This window comes from Ascaphus truei, chromosome 6 (genome assembly GCF_040206685.1).
Source record: "Ascaphus truei isolate aAscTru1 chromosome 6, aAscTru1.hap1, whole genome shotgun sequence".
In the NCBI taxonomy this organism is placed as follows: Eukaryota; Metazoa; Chordata; class Amphibia; order Anura; family Ascaphidae; genus Ascaphus; species Ascaphus truei.
The window spans coordinates 22,407,576-22,428,757 of record NC_134488.1 but is presented as its reverse complement, the minus strand read 5'-3'; the positions used below and the strand labels follow the sequence as shown (position 1 = coordinate 22,428,757).

Sequence of the window (21,182 nt, the reverse complement as noted above, 5' to 3'; positions counted from 1 at the left end):
AAGATATTTGCATAGGCTCCCAAATCAGCCTTTTCTCTGCCGTAGCGGCCAGCCACCTTTTGCTCTTCAGTTCAGTACAAGCCCATCAGGCAGCAATGGATTCCCCCATCCCAATATTGTTTCTGTAATGTATGAAAACTAAAAAATGAAGAGTTAAAATAAATTAATAAATAGTAATTGTATTACTTTCGGTTGGAGACTGGACTTGGTGTGGGGTTTGTTTAACCTTTCCACACTAAATAGCCCCTAAAATCTGCTCTGAGTTTTATATTTAGGGACTAAAAGTGTACCTGGTGACTGGGTCCAACTCGAATTTCCCCCTGGGTGCTATTCAGCCTCCTGAAATAGAGACACGATTACAGTTATTAGAAAAGGAAACATAACCACCCGAAATGTTTGTGGGCAAGGATCAAATGGTTTGTTACACATCAGGCAATGGCACAGTGTTTGAACATTGAGACGGCCACATTCCATCAGATCCATACCAACCAGTTGATATCCTTAGTTTAGAGATGCCCTGTTACTCTACATTGAATATTGATTATGGTAATGGTACTGTAGGCACCAGACCAAGATGGAGTTGAAAAAAAAATCTTAAATACTACAGGATATGGTATGGATGGCCTGCCAAAGATATAGCACCGTTCCAAAGTGCGGTGAAACCGTTTCAGGCAAGGATAATCCTGTGTGTGCAGCCACCACACAGAAACCACCCATTCCTCAGAATGCAGGTCTCCTCTAGGTCTAGGACATAGGTACAAAGTAGGGCTCCACGCACAAGTTCACAATGCAATTCTTCATTTATTGTAACAGCCAAGAACAGCCTATGTTCCTGCCAGTCACAATAAATGGAGAATTGCATTGCGAACTTGTGTGTAGCGCCCTACTTTGTACCTCTGTCCTAGAGGAGACCTGCATTTTGAGGAATTTGTTGGCCTCCCAAAGAGGCACAACACGTGGTCATTGCAGTAGTCCCAGGTATTTCCAAACTTCCGTATGACATTACACCCCATGAACAACAACATTGTTGTTTCAAAGTTGCTACACTGTAGTTTCAAGAGATAAAATCTTGCCTAATGGCTATGCAAAGCACTTAACTTTCACTTCCACGCAGATCTTATCTTGCTTCTAGATCTTCCCTCGTGTATTAAATGCTACAAGCCTGACCTATGCAAGCATCCTCCTGCACCTGGGCAGGCTGCCCAGAGTAAGGCTGAGCGCAGGAAATGCAGGGTTTCTCCAGAGTTGCACGAGCTTCCGCCTCCAAAGTAGTGCGAGGACAACATTGACCCCGAGTTATCTTTTTCATCACCAGTGAGACCCCCCCCCCCATCTCCCTCTTTAATGAAGGAATGTTCTTTCACAAGAACACGATACGTCTGCTGTGTCAAAAAACTGCTTTCTTACCGAGTATGGTAATACATAGCTAGCTCTTACAATGACCGATGCATAGCTTTTGGAACGTCAGGTACAGTTTTAAAATACTAGTCCCATGGACAATTATATGCTGGAGGTGTACGAAATAGAAAGCTTGTGAACCGTATTATTGTCAGTTTCTACGGTTAAAATAACAAAAAAACTCCACGGAATATACAATACATACTGAATCTGATCTAAATTACGTTAAAAATGCTAAAATAATTCCAAAGTTAAACTAGTTTTGATCAGAGATAAAATATCTTAGAAAAGTCATAATGCAGGCCACAGAAAAGTTTACAAGGACACTTTCTAGAAGAAGAAAAAATAAGATCTCCATTCACCCAACAAAAGAATATAATTGTTCTTAGCAAAATATTACTTTTACATATATTTAACTTTTATGGTGCCCTTATGACCTTCAAGAGAACGTCATCACAAGGGCTGTCAGGCTTATGTCCTTATGACATTCCCTGAATCTCATACCTTTTTTTGCTCATGTCCATGGCTGATCGCAGTCGCTGCTCTCAAAGCCATGGCAACAAATCTTAACGCAACAGACATCCCCTTTTGACTTTGGGTGTCAGAACCATGGATCGCTGCACTCTTTCCACAGACATTTCAGCAGCAAATTGAGTTTTACAAATTGCTTCTACCGTTTCACTTAAATCTTCCCCATCACTAACTTTCCCCCCCCCCATTACTTTTAAGTTGAAAATTAGAATTCAGTTAAAAAGGTTTTGCAATAGTAAACCTGAAAGCGCAACTCTGAACTCAATAACCCATACACTACAAATCACTGACTACACACCTTGTGCTGTCCAAAGGTGCTGACTTGATGTTCATAGTCAACCAATGAAAGAATTTGGCATGTCTTCACCGTGCACTTGATATTGGTGGATGCAGAGGCATTTTATACAAATGTATGTGTCAGACAGGGGGGGGGGGGGGGGCACAGTCTGATGTGTTTATTTTATTGATTTGGTGGAAAGAAGACAGTCTTACTAACCCTTGAGATATTTAGATCACAACTTAGTTTTCAGTTTGAGGAAAAATGACATTTCCTCCTCCTCCAATCAAATGTGTGTGTTTACCAATTGGGGATCCATCATTAACAGCTTTATCGGTCATACTGTGAAACTACAAGTCTCTGCGGGTGTTGAGCATCATGTAGCTATGCATTCCCCTTATTGAGACCACAGGGCTGTGTTATCTAAAAAGAGCTTTAATACCACTTCAAAGCTTAGCTATGATCATGTGTGCTGTAACCCATTCAGAGATGCTGTTCTCAGTAAGGAAGGTGTTAATTCCGAGACTCCAGCCCCATCAGTTCGAAAAACCTGACACAAAAGAAACAGATCTATCAAAGCCGTTTCCATAGAAACAACTTCATATTTCGGCCCTCTTCAGCTGCGGCGAATTACATGAAATGACAAGATCTTCCCCTTGGAAAAAAAAAAAAAAAAGCCTATTACTATGGAAACGCTGTGCTCATCGAGGTAAACATGCACTGGACAGAGAGAGGCTGGGTAAAGTGAATGTGAAATGGCAGGAGAGGAGGATGGAAGGCATCCCGATTACACCAACACAAGGAACCATAACGCCAAGCAGCCCACTGTGCTCTGCCTAGTGATTCCTGGCATTACCATTACAGAACAGTGTGTCCGGTTACATCCCCCCCTTACACATATCATCAGAAGTCATGGTTTATTATAGATTTGTAGAGAAATTATCTACACCATGATTGGCGCGTGAAAGTCACATGGCATTGGTTCCCTTGTTACAACAGAATAGCTGCATCTTCATTGGCTTCTGACCCACAGAGACCAATCCAATATCCAGGACCACAAATACAGATATGGTACAGTGGCCTTGAACGATATCAGAAACCTTTACAGAACATACATTATACATACACAATTAATTTCATACTAAGGCACTTAGTAGAGGCAGTATCATTGATAATGCAGGGTTTCACACGGAATCTGATGTTAACTGCCATGTAAGTCAATGGCAGCCAATGCCTGCTCAGGTGCAATACCCTGCATCAGAGCTTGATGAATCCCGGCATTAATGAGTCCTGGAATATCGATGGGGTAGAAGGTACTAGACATTAAAGACCAAGCTAATGCTTTCCAATATCACGTGACAAAACATCACCACATAGGTTCTTGGTTAAACAGATTACTATACATGAAACACTTATCACAGCTTAAACCACATTTGGTGCTGAACTGCATAAAGCACAGTGGCCTGGAAAAATAAAGAGATGCTGTTGTACTTTGCGCAATAACATGACAGCACATAGCAGCCAACAACAGTGCATCTAAATCAACACAGGCACAGCAAGAGCCACCAATCTCACTGGAAGAATTGCTAACTTTGCCGGATAATAGTTTTACTGGAAGGGAAACAATTAACTTGTATGGTTGCAGTGTTCATCTTCACTGCAGAAAAGGCATATCCCTTATAGTGGGCTATTAAAGGCTGCAGAAAAGGCATATCCCTTATAGTGGGCTATTAAAGGCTGCAGAAAAGGCATATCCCTTATAGTGGGCTATTAAAGGTTGCAGAAAAGGCATATCCCTTATAGTGGGCTATTAAAGGTTGCAGAAAAGGCATATCCCTTATATTGGGTTATTAACGGCAGCAGAAAAGGGTATATCACTTATATTTGGGTTATTAAAGGTGGCAATCAATTATTTTTAACTTTAGCATTTAAACGCACCAACAATATATTGACAAATACGTATTCAAAGTGTTTTCAAACTAACTGGCATGGGTTCGGAATTTGGGCCAAAAAACAATTACTTTCTTTTGCTACAAAATATTCCCATGTGATCCACAGCAACACATCACAATTGCCATGGTAACAGTGCCCACTTATTTCAAAGACCTACAAACTTCCCAATGGAATTAACCCTGACAGACAGCTCACCTCGACTAGGAAAAGCTGTGTTCACTCACTGGATTTGGACAGGGACCTTTTTCCATTCTCAAACCCAATAGTCTACATAACATTAACGGTAGAATGGTTTTTGCCAATGTAATACTTGAAATAAAACCAGACTAACTTAAAAACCCAACAAAAACAACTACAAAGACAGTTCAGTCAAATGCATGTGTTACTGAGGCGTGTTATACATTTATACTTCTATTTTATGGAACCTTAAAAAAAAATCTGAGGGATTTAGCCGTTTTGCAAATTGTAACTAAGCATTCCAATAAATAAAAAAATAATAATACATATACACACGCAAACACCGAATTATTATAAATGCTCTGTTATACCCCACTTCATGAACAGAAACTAGTTGACATGGCAGGCCTGGCCTGGATCCGTATGCTTTCAAGCACGCTGGATACCGAGTACTATTATACCGCACAGTGTGTCTATTTCGGAAAGGAATAACTTAAAATAATACTTTAACCCTTTTGCTGCTAGAGAAGCCCTGGAATCCGTTGCAGGACCGTCCAGCAATGGAAGCGTTAAAGTGCCAAGCAGTAGTGGGGCACTGCATAATTGTGAATTATTTACTTCCTGGCCCCCACCACATTATCACACTAACTCACATCATTAGCCCCGGGGAAGCAGACTCCTCAATCAAGAGCAAAGTTCCACCCACAGCAGAAAGCAGCCAATGGCTGCACAATTCCAACCCTCCCGAAAACATTATCTAAACACAGTCACTGCAGGCCCAAAACATTACCCCAAAGAGCCATATCTCCGACCCGTGCGGGCTCCAGCATCTCTTACATGCCAGAAGGTAAGGCTGGTGGCACGGGACAAATGCGGTGCGATAACCCCAGAGGGGGCTGGGACGCATTGCAAAGCTGGCCCCCTGACACCGCAAGAGATTACATCGGCATTACAGGGCAGGCAGGACAAGCAAGAAGGGAACGCACTGTTTCAAGCATACCTGAACGAGTCGACTGTGCGCCGTGCTGCTCACAGGTAAGCATGCAAAGCAGCTGCAGCAAACGCGGCCGGGCAGCTCACGGCTTTGCAGCGACATGCAATATTAATAACAGGAAAAGAAAAAGGGGGGGAAAAAAATATGTAGTCCATGGTAAACATTTCACAAGATTGCAGAAGCAGCCGTGCGGGAGGCCAGAGATGTCAATTCCTACCTGCAGGGGCTGAACAGGTCATCCATCACTAGCACAGACGCTGCTGGCTCTGCCTGGATCCCTCAGCCTGCAGTTCCTGCTCTAAACTCTCCCCTTTTCTTACTCTAACTACTCAAAATGGTGGCACATGCAGTCAGAGACCTCAGAGAGCTTTCACTGAGCTTGTGCTATGACCTCAGCCTCCACGCACAGCGCTGAAAACTTCCCCCCTCAGACTAAAGGCACTGAGCATGTGCTGTGATCCCCTCCTGCTTGTTTCTGGTCCACTCCCTCCCCACCCCCCTCCCCTTCCTAGTCTTAGCCACAGACCTTCCTACAACGCAATCAATCTCAACCCTGCGGTTTCCGTAAATAAAGCAGAGTACACAGCCTCTGCTAGCACCTCTCCCTGGCATACTAAGCTTGTGTGCGAGGAAAGAGCAGGGGCCCCAGCGAGGGATTCTCTGAGCGACGATGCCTCGGGCTCGCAGTGCTGCAGCCTGGTGAGCCTTTAATGGCAAAAGGGGGGAAGGCAGGGGGGTGTGAAGAAACAGGCTGTATGTACATGACCTGAGAAATGCCACCAACACCAGCGGCAATCAAGCAACACTTGGTATCGGATCATGGATTATTGCCCCAGTCTCACACTCCTTGTTAAGACTAGGAAATAAGGCACCGCAGGGGATCCGGTTTCTCGAAAGCACTTTAGTAAATGATCTGTTAGTAACGCACCTTCTGTAAAGCTTCAATGCAAATAAATTCAGATACAAGTAATCTCAATACAATATTTTGTAACGTCTCGGACTTCATTGATGACTACATTCTTATTAACGCTGGCAGCATACGCAGCACTCTACTTTGTAACGTACACTGCCACAACCCCTTCCCCAATGTGCATTAACACCTGACTTGGCACCACAAGCAGAAGGAAGTGATTGATCCAGGGTCACAATCAGCTGGCAATGAGTCTCCAATTGCACTATAAACACGACATCCATTTTTCCAGATGTACTAAAACTGCTCAAGTATTTCGAAAATGGAGACATTTGCCCGACCTTAGATTCAAGGTCCCTCGCTTTGAGACCGTATTAGATCGTTTTTGTACGGTTGGGGAGGGTTTTAATAAAAGGTAACCCGTCTGGGTTTGGAGTTGCCAAATTGCTACCTGCCCACGGTTGGCTACATTTCAATGGGGCACTTTGGCTTTACAGTTACCTGTGTTTGGCCAATGAAATAGGACACAACATTGGGCACACAGCTCCCCCATCAAAGTAATCATCATACTATAGCCAGGAATATCCAAGGTTACAAAATGAAGGGATTACAGATGCATACCCGGAGAAATACAGCAGGGTAATTAGGGCCGTCTTGAAGATCTATGACAAGTGGAATATGTAGTCAGGTCTGTATCTTTACTTCAGGTGTCATCACTCAACAACAAAAAAGGTGTCATTCTAAGATGTGACACTGTTTAAACCAGGGGTAGCCAACACCAGTCCTCAGGGGCCACCAACAGGCCATTAAGGGTTATCACTGCTTCAGCACAGGTGGCTCAATCATTATGACTGAGCCACTGATTGAGACACCTGTGCTGAAGTTGTGATATCCTGAATAACTGACCTGTTGGAGGCCCATGAGGACTGGAGTTGGCCACCTCTAGTTTAACCCTGAGTGGGAGGGAGCTGCTACTTTACGGCCCTATGACAGAAAGGATACGTCATGCTACACATGGAAGTTTTCGGGGGGAGGGCGGGAGGGGTGAGAATCATGCTCACTGCCACCAGATCGGTAGTGGTGCATACTCCACTCGCTTCATGAGGGGCCTGGCCACGACAGGTGATCGCTACACCAATAAATCCCGTGGTTGAGATGCGGACCACCGGTGGCACTCTGCTGCTGCCAGTCCTCCGGCTGTCAGCACTCTGAGTGAGCAGTCCTATAATGGGAATGTTTTATTCTTTTCAAAATATTTATCCATGTAATAGACTTCTTTAATATTCAAATCACATACAAGGTACAATGTTTACAGTTTTTATTTTCACTGGCTACAATGTATTTTTACTCATCTGGTACTTCTTCCCCTTCGGGTACGGATGACAGCATATTTCGTTAAAACAGCAATACAGGCAGTCCTCGGTTATCCGAAACAATGCGTTACTTAAAATGGCGTTGGATAGCGAAACGGCGTAAAGCGAAACACGTTTTCCCATAGGAACACTGTTTAAATGAAAGGTTCCGTTCCTGAAGACATTTTTAACACTAAAATACACCAAATATTTTATGCAGGCAATAATATATGCAGCACACACACAAATTATATAGTATATACTGTATTATATATAATATATATATAATATAACGTAATATATAATATATTATATAGTATAATATTATATGATTGATATATTATATACACAAAAACAACTTTGCAAAACGTTGTAAGAGCGTTGGATAAGCCGTTTTGGCGTTGTAAAAATGAACATAGGTATGCATTGCATAGCGTTGAATAAGCCAAACGAAGCATTGTAAAACAAGGACTGCCTGTACTACTTTCCACCCTTTAACTCAGCAATTTTATTAATATAAGGTAACATTACCTATTGTTACAGTTTACAGTTCAAACTGCTGAGAATATTGGCAACAAATGATCACAAACAGGAAAGTGTTGCAAAGATCTTGAACAGAAATGGGCTAAAACCTGCTATAGAAACCAAAGGATGCTCAGTGTATTCAAGCTGCAGATCAAGCAATATCCTACATGGTTTTTTTTTTTAAATTAAATAAATCGGTTCTGTGCTTTGAGAAAATACTTGTAGAATTTTTTTTAACAACTCTGAATTACATTTTTTATGTATTATAATGTAACAAGCATTTTTTGTTTCTATAGCAACCATTTACAAAGACACATCCCCTTCCTCTTCTGAAACACTTTGGCACACTTTTTTTTTTTTTTTAAAGCCTGCCCTTTAACAGTGCACCAATTGTATCTAGTGCCTGCCTGGTCACATGATCTTCCCCACAGAACTTTGCCTCATTGGTCCTATTCTGCTGCACTGACAGCCATTTAGTGAACCCCCGAGCTGAATCTTCGTCGATCGATCGGCAACTTGGCTAATTACTTATTGTGTGGATTGAATTGATGCAGATATTAAAAGGGGGGGGGGGAATGGCAGCGTGGACTTCTGCTTTAAAGGAGCAATCCAAGCAATAGGCTACATGTGTGTTTTTAAATAAATCAGTTCTGTAGTATTAGATAAAACTTACTACCTTTTAAGAAAATAAAAAAATATTCAACTCTTAATGCCATTTTTAGTACACTGAGCATCCTGTGATTTCTATAGCAGGCTTTAGCCCACCTCCCCAGCAGTGCAAGATCTTTTTAGCACTTTCTTGTTTGTGATAATGTGTTGCCAATATTCCCAGCAGTTTGAGCTGCAAATTGTAACACTAGATAATGTTATTGTAGTAATATAAGAATACATTGTAGCTGCTGAGTTACACTGACTGAAGGGTTGAATTTAAACTGAAAGGTAGCCATTTAGTGAACCCGGAGAAGCGGGATCTTTGTTGATCGATCACGGGAGTAGGAATCGATCGGCAGCGTAGGTAATGAGCTTTCAATAAAGGTAATCAAAGATTTTTTAATTGTTATTAAGCTGCTTGGATTGTATTTAAAACGAATTAAAAATGGCATTAAGAGTTGAATTTAAAAAAAAAAGGGAAAAAAGTAGTATGTATTATCCAATACTACAGAACTGATTGAATAAAACAAAACATGTAGGATATTGCTCAGATTTATCCTTTAACACTGGTGTGATGAAGATGTCAAATTAAGCTCGCAAACCATAAGTACATTAGGCTGCTTTCAACAGTTTTAGGAAACACAGGAGCCAGCCATGCTAGTAAACAACTGTCTGACGACCCCTTTCATTTGTTCTGAGCAGTTATCGCTTCTACAAAGTTCATTTTCTTTTGAGGCAATGTAGGCAACAAGGAATCCTGGAACGTACGACTTCCAGTGCAGCCCTCTGCATAAGCAGCCCAGCAAAGCTAGAAACCAGGAAAAAGAAAGGTTTCCAGGCAAAAGAAATATAAAATATATATAAAAAATGTTTTTGATAACAGACAAATAATTGCAAGACAAACATTTCACATGCACAATAATAAGAATAAACCAATGCTCATGGTGTCTACCATGGAGGCACAAGTATACTATAAAGACAAGACGATATACCACACAGTGTTATGCAGAATTTCAAAGGCTTTGCATACAGAAGGGGTGGGGGGCTCAACTACAGTCCTCAAGAGGTCAGGTTTTAAGGATATCCCTGGTTCAACACAGATGGCTCAATCAGTGGCTCAGTCAAAGACTGAGTCACCTGTGCTGAAGCAGGGATATCCTGAAACCCTTACCTGTTGTGGGGGTCTAGAGCAGGGGGGCGCAAACTTTTTTCCCTGCGCCCCCCCGACGGCTGTCCCCTCACTCCCGCGCCCCCCCCCAACCCCAATTTACCCGCGCTCCGGCGTAATGACGTCACGTTGCCATAGCAACGTGACGTCACATGACCTCGCAGCGTCATTTTGACGCCGCGTTGCCATGGCGCCGCAGGGAGGAAGACGCCGGAGCCACGGTAAGTTAGGTTTACAGAGGCCCTGCAGCTCCCCCGGCACTTAATTTAAGTGCCTTCGGGAAGCGCGCGGGGCCTCTGTAAACCCTGCGCCCCCCGTCGGCAGTGTCGCGCCCCCCCTGGGGGTCGCGCCCCACAGTTTGCGCACCGCTGGTCTAGAGGATTGGAGTTGAGCAGCGTTGGTATATAGTACCCTAGTGTGGCTATTTTGCTTTGGGATTTATATACCCTATTTCCTCGATTCTAAGACGCACCTTTTTCACGATTTTCACATGCCTAAAATCGGGGTGCGTCTTAGAATCGATGCATTAAATTTTTTTTTTTTTAAAGTATCTACAGTACCAATTCCCTCTTTTCACTTAGCATGTTTCAGGAGAGATCCCATGTCAGCGGAGAACAAAGCAGACGGCGGCAGGAGGTCCCACTTCTGCAGATGGTTGAAGATGGACAGCGGGCGGGAGTTTGGTGACAGGACAGGTCCCAAGTCTACAGGTGAATGAAGCTAAGAAGACAGCAGGCGGGCGTGCGGTGGCGGGAGATCATAATAGCAGGAGCAGAGCGGCATAGGGGAACGGATTGGGAGGTGCACACTGTAACCGGAAGTTGACCGGTGTCTGACTTAGTTACAGTGTGCACCTCCAAAGCCGTTCCCCTATGCCGCTCTGCTCCTGCTCAGCTCTCCTGCTATTATGATCTGCCACCGCACGCCCGCTGTCTTATCTTCATTCACATGCAGACTTGGGACATGTGCTCCCGCCACACTCCTGTCCGCTGTCCATCTTCCACCGTCTGCAGATGTGGGAGCTCTCCTGCCACCACCGCCCGCTTCATCCTCCGCTGACATGGGACCTTTCCTGGAACATGGTAAGTGAAAAAGTAATTTTCCTCGATCGTAAGGTCCAAATCGATGGTGCGTCTTACAATCGAGGAAATACGGTATGTGGAGATGGCTTTTAATTGTTTGAGATTTTTGCAACAGCTTTGTTAAAGTGAGATTTTGACTACCTCCCACACAGTTGTACATGTCATGGTAAGGCATTGTGTGTTTCACTTCAACTGGGACCTTTCATCATGATACATGCCTCAAGGAAATCTATTGAGGACAGACATGTTTACGCCCTACAAGTCCTGTAAAAATAAGATTGGCAGTGCATGGCATCTTCCTTCAACTTCAGTGTAATACACTCATCTCAAAGCTTTCACGCTGATCATACGTTCTGTGTCTGTTAGAACTTCTACCATGGTCTGCAACTACAATTTAAGGCAGTATGTGATGGACATCGGGGCTCCCTAACGTGCCTTCTCCCCAATCACTTAAGTGTCCGTGAATGGGCAATAGTGTAAGCCAATTGTTTCCAACCTTTTTATGGCTAAGGAACCCCAATCCTCTCTAATAGCGTGCCTGAGATCAGATGCATTGTAAGGAACTCCAACCCTCTCTAAAAGTGCGCCTGAGATAAGATGCATTGTAAATTCATCTGTATTTGATACAAGTTTCAAATGACCAGAATATTGCAGGGAAACCAAGGCTTCCTAGGAACCCAGGTTGAAAAACACTGGTGTAGGCCAATACAAACTACCCTCAAAAACACCCCATCAAGTTGTACTTTTAAAACACGCAAAAAAAATTTTTTTTTACTGATAATATGGTTCATTTCTTCACACCAAACTTGCTGTAAGATGTACACCCTTTCAACAGAAACCATGCAGAAATGATCTAAAGGGTGAACTCTAATGAACCGCTCTGATTCGGATGGCTCTTGCCATTTGGGACATCTTCAAATCTGAACACACACTGTTTTCATTGTTCTTCCTCTTACCTAACCAGAGTATATGGCGTTAAATTACTTTTGCGACATTGTAGTGTTAGCCATGGCCAACCTATTGTTTGCTAGAAGGAAAACGCATTAACCAAGAGGTCGTTAAGGAGGTAGACATAGTTTGGTTACAACAAATCAGCAATGTACTGTACAGTGGAGCAAAGTGCAAACCAGTTCAAATTACCAGAAAATCTAATTGCCCAAACTTTTACCCCACCGGAAGTGGTAAGAGCTACATTACGATTGCACGGTGTGGTAAGGTTCTTGCTGCTTTTAAGTGCGAACAAAGCACAAGACTGAAATACCGATGCCAAAGCGAGGCCTACTGCAGCCAGCTTCAATGACAAAAAAAAAAGGATCGGAAAAGAAGCTGGTGCTGTGTCCTCTGCATAGTCATCCAAAGAGCACAAACAAAACCCTTCATAAGATCCATGCATACTAAAGAACTCCTAAGGGCATCGACAGAACAGCCCGCTCCAACTAAAAAAAGACTGGCATATGAAACTGCTATTATCTGCTACAGGGCTTTTAGATCTTACGCCCATGGTTGCCAAAAAGGTATGGATGCCTAATGCATTGCAGGCCCTCTTTGTAACCAAGGAGTTAATTACCCACCCACAATGTCTTATAGTTACCACTAACAACTTCACTCAAGAGAAGCCTACTACTATAGTGCACCTCTTAACGAGGACAAACTTAGGTTTGTAACACATATTGGTGTTTTAAAGGGGAATCTTTCATATCTCCAGTTCTCTTGCTTGTTAATAATTCAGAAGTTGAGCTCTGATCAAAGATCTATTTAAAAAAAGGCCCTCAGGTAGACTTACCTTGTCTCTGGGTTGTAACCCAATATGTAGAAGAAGGAGTCTATCCTGGCTTTAAACTCCCGTGCAGCAAATATATCTGAGAAGTGTGAGATGTTGCACTTCCCCCTGCCAAAAGATATTACAAAATCATTATCAGCTCATGAGGGACGTTGTTTACGCGTTCTGAATATTTATCACAAATACTCCGTCTCTGTCCGGGTTTCTCTGCATCTCTCAGGCTCTGCTTGAAAGATGAAAGAAACGCGCTTCCTTCTTTTAGAACCCCCCAATCTCAAACACGTCTTGTGCATTCAAAACAGATACCGGATTCATAATCTGTGCATGGACATACAAAAATGACATTAAAGGGCTTGTCAGCTAGCTCTTTTTACAGAGGAACAAACAAGGTTTTAGCCTACTGCATTCCACACTTCCAACAACAACAAAAAAAAAAGGGAACTCGTATGCACAATCCCCAGTGGTCATAAATCAACCTGCATAAGACAAAGCACTGCTGATATTGTATTTTCAGATTATTTTACATGTTTTAAAAAACAGATCGTAAGAGAAACAAGAACCTAGACCAGGGGTAGTCGACTACAATCATTGAGGGCCACCAACAGGTCATGCTTTAAGGATATCTCTGCTTCAGCACGGGTGGCTCAATCGAGCAACACGCGCCACACACTTGTGAGCACACGTGTGCGCACACGCAGAATCTCAACTCACCATCTCCAAATGGCGGCATGGTGGCAATGGGTGTTCAAGATTATGTATAGTGCCAAATGTGCTGGTAGGTTGAACCATATGAAAGCTTGAACAATACCTAGATAAAGATGGAAGGGTAGTTGCCAACATGCAATTGTGGCCAACATGGCAAGCAAGGCCTCAACAAAAATATGAAAGATACCAAAAAGTATTGGCTCTCATTCTCCAGAAGTTAGATTATCCCTGGGCTTGCCAGCATTCAGAAGGAATGCACGAGGGCAGAGGGTGCTAAGAATCCACAGAGGTTAAACACCAGTTGTCATTCAACCCTCATTCTGGATACGTACAACTGCCGGTTTCTCTCCAATGAAAAAGCCCTACAAGAACGAAGACGAGCATGAAAACATTAAATGGGATCGTGTTGGCCTTCATGAAGAGAGAAGAAAAGGCCTCATTGAATTCAAAAATCAGAGAGACCTATTATATTACACAGGTACAGAAAATGGAAGAACCTGTGGACTAGGCTTGACCATTGACAAGAAATGGAAAAACCACTGAGTATGAAAGCTCAAGTATCATCCTTCAGGTGAAAAATGATACAAGCTTCAGTTGTGTTAACAATACAGCAACCAAGGGGTTCACTTGTAGTTTAAAAATACCTGTGAGGTCAACTGGGCTAAACCTCGTCTTTGCATTAATAGGCCAATAAAACAATATGTTTATAATAGTAGTGACTGGTGAGGGTGTACAGATCTACCAGAGATTCGATCAGATATGACATTTTATTTTAAAAGGTAATCTTATAAATTCCTGAGCCCCCCTGGCTAGCAGATAAATGGGAGCTGACAGAGAGCCCTCTCCATTTCCTTACAGATTTTAAAATGTATGATAATTAAAATCTGATATAATTCACAAGGATAATAAAAAAAATAGAGTTGCAGCAGGCACAGTCTGATGTGTGTAATAATACCAAATAGGACCGCCTGTGTTGAATGTGTCAGATATTTGTTTCCCCAAAGATTCAAATTGGCTCTCTCAAGACAGATGTCAAGGCGTGCATTAAAGTCGTACAAATGCAAGGGTGAGGGTAGAATTACTCTAAGGAGAGAGTCATAGGGTATTTTATACTCTTCAAGATACATTTGAGTAAGATAATGCTCTCTCCCAGCCAGAAATGTCACATAAGATTGACGAGTGGGTGATATAACACACCAACAAAAGGTTGGCTTATTCTTGTGACCGGAGCAACGTTTGGAGCATACAAAACCATGCATTTGGGTATCAGTATTAGATTCAACATAAGTTTAAACCTGTAGTGTTTGTTGCTTAGCAACATTAAGTATTTAAACCCTCACCACAGATTATCCAATCACTCTCATAATGAAGTCACACGCACGTGACGAAACGCGTTGGGACGTGCACAGACGACCCTTACCAGCTGATGTGGAATCAAAGACTATTGCGAGAGGCAGGTTTGCCAATGGCTCCACATGCGCACGGACGGCAGGCTTACAAGATCTGTGGACATTTCTAAGGGACTGGTCACCTGTTTGCCCCTCTTCGGAAGTTCTCTTTGGTGGATGTTGCATAGTAGATTAGGTTGAAAAAAAGACATGCGTCCATCAAGTTCAACCTGTGCTACATTTAAACAGATACTATATCCCATATTTGTACTTGGAGTATACTGATCCAGAGGAAGGCAAACAAAAAACCCCAGTGTTATATCACCCAATGATATCTCATAAGGGGAAAAATAAATTCCTTCCTGACTCCAAGAATTGGTAATGAGATTACCCCCCGGATCAACATCCTTCCCATGTTTACTTATTTGGTATATCCCTGTATACCTTTCCCTTCCTAAAGAGATGTCCAAACTTCTTTTTTTAAACATATTTATGTTGGTGGTCCGTTTGGTGTGGCGGTGACGATCTCCGTCCATCCATGGTGACGTCTGTTGCAGAAGAGTATTACTCTTACATGTGAGTGCAAATACTCCCCTTGTGGATGCAAGTCCTTGTGACTTTTTAACATTGCGTTAAATGGTTTTATTGTGTTACCCTATGGAGCTTGCTCTTCTTTTCTTTCTTTTTCTTAACATTCAACATAGTGTTATATCCATAACACGCGAGTTCTTGTATTTTCAAAGTCTCTTTGGAGACCGATATTGTTTGCTGGCAACGTATGTGTTTTATCTGCATTTATGTATTGTAGGTCTTTGCAACACTTCTTTTATGTAAACAAGCATTGTACCACTTTTCATATATTAAATCTAAAATTAAATAAGTACTGTCTTTGGGCTCTAATTGAACCTAGTGCTTTCGTGAAGGGATTAACCGCATTTTCAAACATTTCGCTACATTGGGTTTTTGTGTTAATTAAATCTTTTTTTCTAATAAACATTAGACGAGGAACTCCTAAGGGTAAGCCATTAATTATTCTCGTGATGGCAGCATAATTGAGGTGTAGTGCGACTGTTTTGGGGCAGATACTGCTCATTTTGAGTTCCCTGTGGGGAGGTATGGGATAGTCCGCTGGAGGTTGTACCCCCTTTCACGTGCACAGGTGTAGCATTTCTGCCAATTCACTTGTATGCCCCAATACCAAGTCACACAGACTATGGAGTGGAAGTTTCTACCATAAAAATCAAACAATTTAACAAGGTAATTGCCACTAAGAACTAAAAACAATTAACATTGAGAATTCAACTACAGCTGAAAAATCGCTTCCGCTTTATCGAGATTCGTGGGGATTCGGTAACAAACAATTAAGATTGTAAGATTAATGTGCAGAAAAAACACTAGACGAATTAACTACAAAAAACATAAGAAATTAACCAATCCTAAAATGGGCAAGTGTTTAGCAGCGGATGTAAGACTATTTAACAGCAATATAGTGTAAAAAAAAAAAAAAAGACCATCCAAAACAACAAATGTTTAAAGAGGATGAAGCTGCGACTTGATTGGGAAGAAGCCAATCATCGCACTCAGGACGATGGGTCAAAAAGAAAAAACTGCAATTCTAAGAGTTGAGGACTTCCACAAGAAATTGTACAAGACCACATAAGGCTGAGGCCCCGCTGCACGCGTCCGCACGGCTGCCTTGCTTGCCGGCGGCGCGTGCAACTCACTGCACCGCGATTTGCGGTCTGCAGTGAACAGTGATGCGCGCTGGGTGGGCGTTGCCAAAAGGGTCGGGTGGGCGGGGGCAATGACGAGGGGGGGGGGGGTGCGGCCATGTGTGTACAGAGCCAGAACATGCACGGCCTGGGGCAAGACTATCTCACAATTTGAGATCACAAACTTTTCGTCTGAGCTTTGTAACCACGCACGGGAGGGGGGGGGAGAGGGGGGGGAGAGCCATGCACGGCTGCCTTACAGACTTCTCTCCCAAGCTGCCTCCCTCCCGTAGCTCCTTCCTCCTCCCCTCTTTGGCTGACTCGTGCACCACGTGACGCGTCAGCGCTGCAAAATACAAGGAGCTGGTAGCTCCGGCAGGCTGACGCGTCACAGCACGCAGTCAGCCCTGTCTGAAGGAGGCAGCGGGGACAAACACTATCAGGTAAATGGCAGGTGGCCCGCGCGCCGCCGACGACCGCAGCGCGGCCTCAGCCTAACACAGGGCATAGTCAAGTAGATTAAGAGCAAGAAGAAACCACCACTGTTGAACCATGCATCATTCCAGAAGCAGCAGCAAAGCCAATACAATTATTGAACAATGGGAAGGCTCCTGGGGAAGATGAAATTACAACTGAAAACTTCAAAGATGCTGGAAAAGTAGATACACTCCTTGCAAAAGTCTTTACATGCGGCTTGAACAGGAACATTCCAGAGCAATGGAACAACCTCCATCCACCAGAAAAGAGACAAAAGACCTCAAGAACTACAGACTAATCAGTCTACAGTCACAAGTTTATTATGAAGATATTCACTTATCAGCTGCAACAGACTCTGGACGTCACACCCACTCCAGAAAGCAAGTGGGATTTTGCAGTGAATACAATACAATGTACAACTTTAGTGTTTTTTGACACAAGTCCAGAAGACCTCGAGCAACAAATCATAGAACACGCCAAAGCCAGAAAGGTGTGGTCGCTACAAATCTTACAAACAAAATGTGTGTCAACTCTGCAAAGATTGAAATAAATACCAAAAAAAAAAAAAGGATGGGAACCTATCAAGTGAAATCAGTAGACCAATGAAGATGGTAAGGGGGGCATTTGGAAGAACGAAAAGCCACAAAATAACACCCATCAGCTGCAGAAGACTCGCTAGTTCAGATTCAGTAAGGAAGAAAAAAAAGAGAGAAACAAACCCCCCAGGAAATGGGAATGCTGACTGATTGATCACAAAAGAGAAGCCGTGTGAGGCCCGAGTGATTTTACAATGTGTTACTAAACTGATCTGGAGCTATAAATACTAGAGCCCTTGAGTGCCGCACGATATTGCCAACACGTCATAAGGTTTAGCACTCCACGGGCGCCATGACGGAGTGGCTACATCAGGGGCTTTGTGCTGGTTTTCTAGAGGCGACCGCACTCTGCGCTCCTGAATGCAGTGTGCTCGAAGGGCTGTGGAAATGAAACTCTGGTGAGGCAGCCTTTCCGGCACCCAAACGGTTAAAGCGGCTATTCCACCAAAATGCATTTGTGTAGCCAAGCTCATATGCTGCAGCTTTGCCCACGTAGAACTTGGTTTTTGATTCCAACGGTTGCTCAAGATGGAGTTACTGATGTTTTTTTTTTTTTCCCTTCTCTGATTTCCATGGCAAGCCCGACAGACTTTTTTAGTCCATTGCCGAGACCTTAATTGGGACTTGGTATCTCGGGTAAGCAAAATCGCTCATACGCTTTCATTAGGGACTGCTAAGGTTAGCAAGAAAGCTGCAGCGATTTGGGATGCGTTGCAAACCATGCCACAGACACTTTACCATGACACCTAACTTCAAAATCTCTGTGTATCAATATTACACAAAATGAAGAAATGCTACAAGAATGGACAGAGAATTATATAACTGGGATGAAATAATGATTATTATGTTAAGGCCATTTGTAAAAGAATTGTATCATTTTTGAGCTGTGTAAGTGGGACTGGGGCTTTAAACGTGACAATGCCCTGCTGGAATTTTTCCGCACTTATCTAAAGCTCTGTAATAAGTTAAATCAAAAGATTATCCATTCCCTGGTCTGCAGCTCCGAACGCCCTCAGCACAAGTTGGAGCTAATTTGCCTTGAAATCAGCAGTTCTGGCTATGTAGCTCGGAACAAAGCAAATGTCTCCAGATGGTTTTATTTAAAAGCGCCATCTGAGCGTTATTATCAAGCAGATTACTTGTTTCACGTTCTACCGGCATCCATACCGCCCAGCGCCAAGTGCAAAGCCGATGCCAGGAAAACAATGTCATCTTCACCTCTTTTCAATTCAGCCTGGAATTGACTAGATCCCTGCATAAACTGTCCACCTCTGCCCACTGAGCCCATGAGCACAGGTTAGCAGCGTATACTGGTGGAGGAAATGTTGCTATGATAGACAAAAATACTACACTTTAATAGTGTTCTTCAGCCTTTCTAGAAGCAATGGTAGTTTTGAACACTGAATTTCTCTCATCACATACAGCAATGCACTTTATGGTAACATGGTGTTGTAAATGCTGCATTTAAAGGAGCAATTTAAGGTGACCTTTTTTCTTTTATATAGGATTGAAGCAGGGGGTCTCAGGAGCTGAACCCAATTTATACCCTCTCCGGGGACCCCCTGCTTCCTGAGATTCTTACCTCCGTAGGGGTTGCTGGTATCTCGGTGGAGTTTAAAGCACCCAATCACATGGGCCAATATGAAACCGCCCCAGATGACATCACGGCGTCCTATTGGAACGCAGAACACGGGAGTTTTGAAACTCTGCCATTCCATGAACCACACCGCCGAGCGGCTACTGGGACACCCTACGGAGGTCTATGTTTCTGCAAGCAGGGGGTCCCCAAAGCTGGAATTAACAGGGCTCGGCTCCCAGAGGTGCATGCAACCCATTACCAAACAGTGTGTGGGAAATCCTTCGGGCTAAGAAGTGGTAAAGATGTCAAGGCAACAATCAGCTAAATGGCATCAAGAATTTGTCAGGTATCTGGTCCCGATACAGAAGATTCCCCAAATTAGCGGCATGTTGACCACTTTGCTGAAGCCCCTGCATCAGTGAGGGAGTTAAAAGGTGCAATTCCACAGTTGGCCAGAAAACATACTTTGTCCAACTGGCTTCACAAAACAAATCTAACTATGTTAATAGCAAAGATTTGGCGGCCTTCATTTTGGGGAAAATGTGTTACTAGTTGAATTTCTGCCAATCAAATGTTTTCTTCACCCTTATTGTATTGTATTGTATGTCTTTATTTATATAGCGCCATTAATGTACATAGCGCTTCACAGTAGTAATACATTTGGTAATCGAATAAATAACAGATAATATAAATAACAGATCATGGGAATAAGTGCTTTAGACAAACATAACATTAAGGAAGAGGAGTCCCTGCCCCGAGGAGCTTACAGTCTAATTGGTAGGTAGGGAGAACGTACAGAGACAGTAGGAGGGAGTTCTGGTAAGTGCATCTGCAGGGGGCCAAGCTTTATGTATCATGTGTTCAGAATGTTCACAGTGCTATTCATATGCTTCTTTAAGCAAGTGTGTCTTAAGGTGGGTCTTAAAGGTGGATAGAGAGGGTGCTAGTCGGGTACTGAGGGGAAGGGCATTCCAGAGGTGTGGGGCAGTCAGTGAAAAAGGTTTAAGGCGGGAGAGGGCTTTAGATAAAAAGGGGGTAGAAAGAAGACATCCTTGAGCAGAACGCAAGAGTCGGGATGGTGCATAGCGAGAAATTAGGGCTGAGATGTAAGGAGGGGCAGAAGTGTGTAAAGCTTTAAAAGTGAGGAGAAGAATGGAGTGTGAGATGCGGGATTTGATTGGAAGCCAGGAGAGGGATTTCAGGAGGGGAGATGCTGAGACAGATCTAGGAAAGAGTAGAGTAATTCTGGCAGCAGCGTTAAGGATAGATTGTAGGGGAGACAGGTGAGAGGCAGGAAGGCCGGGCAGCAGGAGGTTACAGTAATCAAGACGGGAGAGAATGAGGGCCTGAGTCAGAGTTTTAGCAGTCGAGCAACAGAGGAAAGGGCGTATCTTTGTTATATTGCGGAGGAAAAAGCAACAAGTTTTAGAAATGTTTTGAATGTGAGGGGCGAATGTGAGAGAGGAGTCGAGTGTGACCCCCAGGCAGCGTGCTTGGGCTACTGGGTGGATGATCGTAGTTCCAACAGTAATGTGGAAGGAGGTAGTAGGGCCAGGTTTGGGAGGAAGTATGAGGAGCTCTGTTTTAGCCATGTTGAGTTTAAGGTGACGTAGGGCCATCCAGGATGATATAGCAGAGAGACATTCAGAAACTTTGGTCTGTATAGCAGGTGTAAGGTCAGGTGTTGAAAAGTATATTTGTGTGTCGTCAGCATAGAGGTGATATTTAAACCCAAAAGATGTTATTAGGTCCCCTAGAGAGAGTGTGTACAGAGAAAAGAGAAGAGGTCCCAGGACAGAGCCCACCCTGTCCTCATCACAGAACCAATACAATTAAGGGAGGGGGGACTCTCGCTTTACAAGCGCTGGCTGATCACACAGATCACAAACGAGGGATTAGCCACAGGAAATCCAACCCCTCCCAAGTC

General features: G+C 43.3%; 1 protein-coding gene across 7 annotated transcripts in view; it reads right to left on the bottom strand.

Moving 5' to 3' along the window:
• The window catches only part of LOC142496744 (arginine-glutamic acid dipeptide repeats protein-like), a 332,612-nt gene that overhangs the window by 31,154 nt on the left and 280,276 nt on the right, over window positions 1-21,182 (bottom strand). For all 7 annotated transcript variants that reach the window (XM_075603618.1, XM_075603617.1, XM_075603623.1 and 4 more), the window contains 2 exons: window positions 12,802-12,906; window positions 291-339 (listed from right to left, as the gene is read on the bottom strand). In XM_075603618.1, coding sequence (XP_075459733.1) covers window positions 291-339; window positions 12,802-12,906 — 154 coding nt within the window. The remainder of the gene's footprint in view (window positions 1-290; window positions 340-12,801; window positions 12,907-21,182) is intronic.